General features: G+C 38.5%; 1 protein-coding gene across 5 annotated transcripts in view; it reads left to right on the forward strand.

The window, feature by feature from the left end:
• Rdx (radixin) overlaps positions 1-1,886 on the forward strand; it is a 68,229-nt gene that overhangs the window by 22,437 nt on the left and 43,906 nt on the right. For all 5 annotated transcript variants that reach the window (XM_031344169.1, XM_031344166.1, XM_031344165.1 and 2 more), the window contains exon 10: positions 1,661-1,791. In XM_031344169.1, coding sequence (XP_031200029.1) covers positions 1,661-1,791 — 131 coding nt within the window. The remainder of the gene's footprint in view (positions 1-1,660; positions 1,792-1,886) is intronic.

Below are 1,886 nucleotides of genomic sequence, written 5' to 3' on the forward strand. Positions count from 1 at the left end.
TCCTTCTTCTTCTCCTTCTTCTTCTCTCTCTCTCTCTCTTTCTCTCTCTCTCTCTCAGATTTATTTGGGCTGGAAAGATGGCTCAGTGGTTAAGAGCACTGACTGCTTTTCCAGAGGTCCTGAGTTCAATTCCCAGCAACCACATGGTGTCTCACAACCATTTACAATGGGATATGATGCCCATTGTAAATAAATGTCTGAAGAGAGCAATAATGTACTCATACATAAAATAAATAAATCTTTTTTTAAAAAAAGATTTATTTATTTAATGTATGTGAGTGCACTATAGCTGTCTTCAGGCACACTGAGACATGCCACTGAGCCACCTCTCCAGCTCTAGCCCATACATTTTTTTATTTTTTATTTTTTCTTGTTCTTTTTAAAAATTTTCTTTTTAAGATTTTGATTTTTTTAAAAATGTGGGTTGACTGTTTTGTCTCCACGTATGTATATACACTGTGTGCATGCCCACAGATTGTGTCTTATCCCTGGAACAGGAATTACAGCTGTGGCCCACCATATGGATGCTGGCAGTTGAACTTGGGTGTTCTGCAGGAGCAAGTGCTTTTCACCACTGCAAACGCTATAGCCCCAGGTCTTCAGTTTTTAAATAGGATGGAATTTATTGACTAGCAGGTGGTATACTGACCCTTCAACATCTTGTGTCAGTCTTTGTGTATCAGAAAGTCACTGCCAGCAATTCTTGCTGAGTTGTGGACCTCTCTCCTCCAGTGTTGTACACTTTCTTTCTTGGGAACAGATGAATGTCCAAGATCTGCAGGCTTTTATACTAAGAAAAAGTACCGTGACAGTACCGTTTTGTGATATGCCTGGAATTCAGAATAGACACTAGATGGCAGTGAGATCATTTTGTGAATATTAAGATGATAGAGATGGAATCACTTTAGTGAATAAATACTATCAGTGAAGTGATAATTTGAAAGTTAAGCATATGATGTAACAACTTGGTGTCTTTTATTCATCTTTTTAGTTTGGAGTTTGACCAAAGAGGAGAGGCCCTTTCTAGATGTCTGATGACAATTTGGCTATATTAGTCCCCAAGTCGTCTTCCCCCAAATTATATCAGAACTTGCAACAGACAGCAAAATCTTCATGTCATTATTTCCCCTTTTACTAGCTGTAAACACTTGCTGCCCTTCTAATGGAATTGTGAAAGGTGAAACTTGCTTGTCATCTTTTATTGAGACATATATGGCTAGTACCCATAAATTCTATTTGTATTAATTTATTGTAATGGTTGAAAATCATTTACCTTTCATGCTATTTTGCTATTGAAGGTACTTGTGCGTTCTCTTTATGCTTTTTTTATTTCCCTATGGACGGCCTCTGCTAGCTCAAGCTATTAAGATGCTACAAATAGTTTGTTCTGTATGCAGAAGCTAAATCCCCTGGGCTTCCCCACCAGAGCTGGCTTTGAGAACATGCTTGTGTATGTGTATGGTATGTGTGTATGCACATGCAGGCACATACATACATAACTGTTGTGGAGGTCAGGATGGATACTGAAGTGTACATGGTAAATATGTTGAAAGCATTTAAATACTTATGCTGCACTTTGATTTGATTTGGGGTTAATACAAATGACAGCAACTTGTTTCTACCCATTTATTTGTAACATATGATTTGTAATTTCTTTAAGGGCACAATTAGAGAATGAAAAGAAGAAACGAGAAATAGCAGAAAAGGAAAAGGAAAGAATAGAACGTGAAAAGGAAGAGCTGATGGAGCGTCTCAGGCAGATTGAGGAGCAGACAGTGAAAGCCCAGAAAGGTAAGGGTTTGTTTTTAAACCGGGAGTTCAAGACCACCACTGTGGTGTATAAGGTGTGCAGTCCCAGGCATGCTCACTCAAGACCACCACTGTGG

This window comes from Mastomys coucha, unplaced genomic scaffold, assembly GCF_008632895.1.
Source record: "Mastomys coucha isolate ucsf_1 unplaced genomic scaffold, UCSF_Mcou_1 pScaffold23, whole genome shotgun sequence".
In the NCBI taxonomy this organism is placed as follows: Eukaryota; Metazoa; Chordata; class Mammalia; order Rodentia; family Muridae; genus Mastomys; species Mastomys coucha.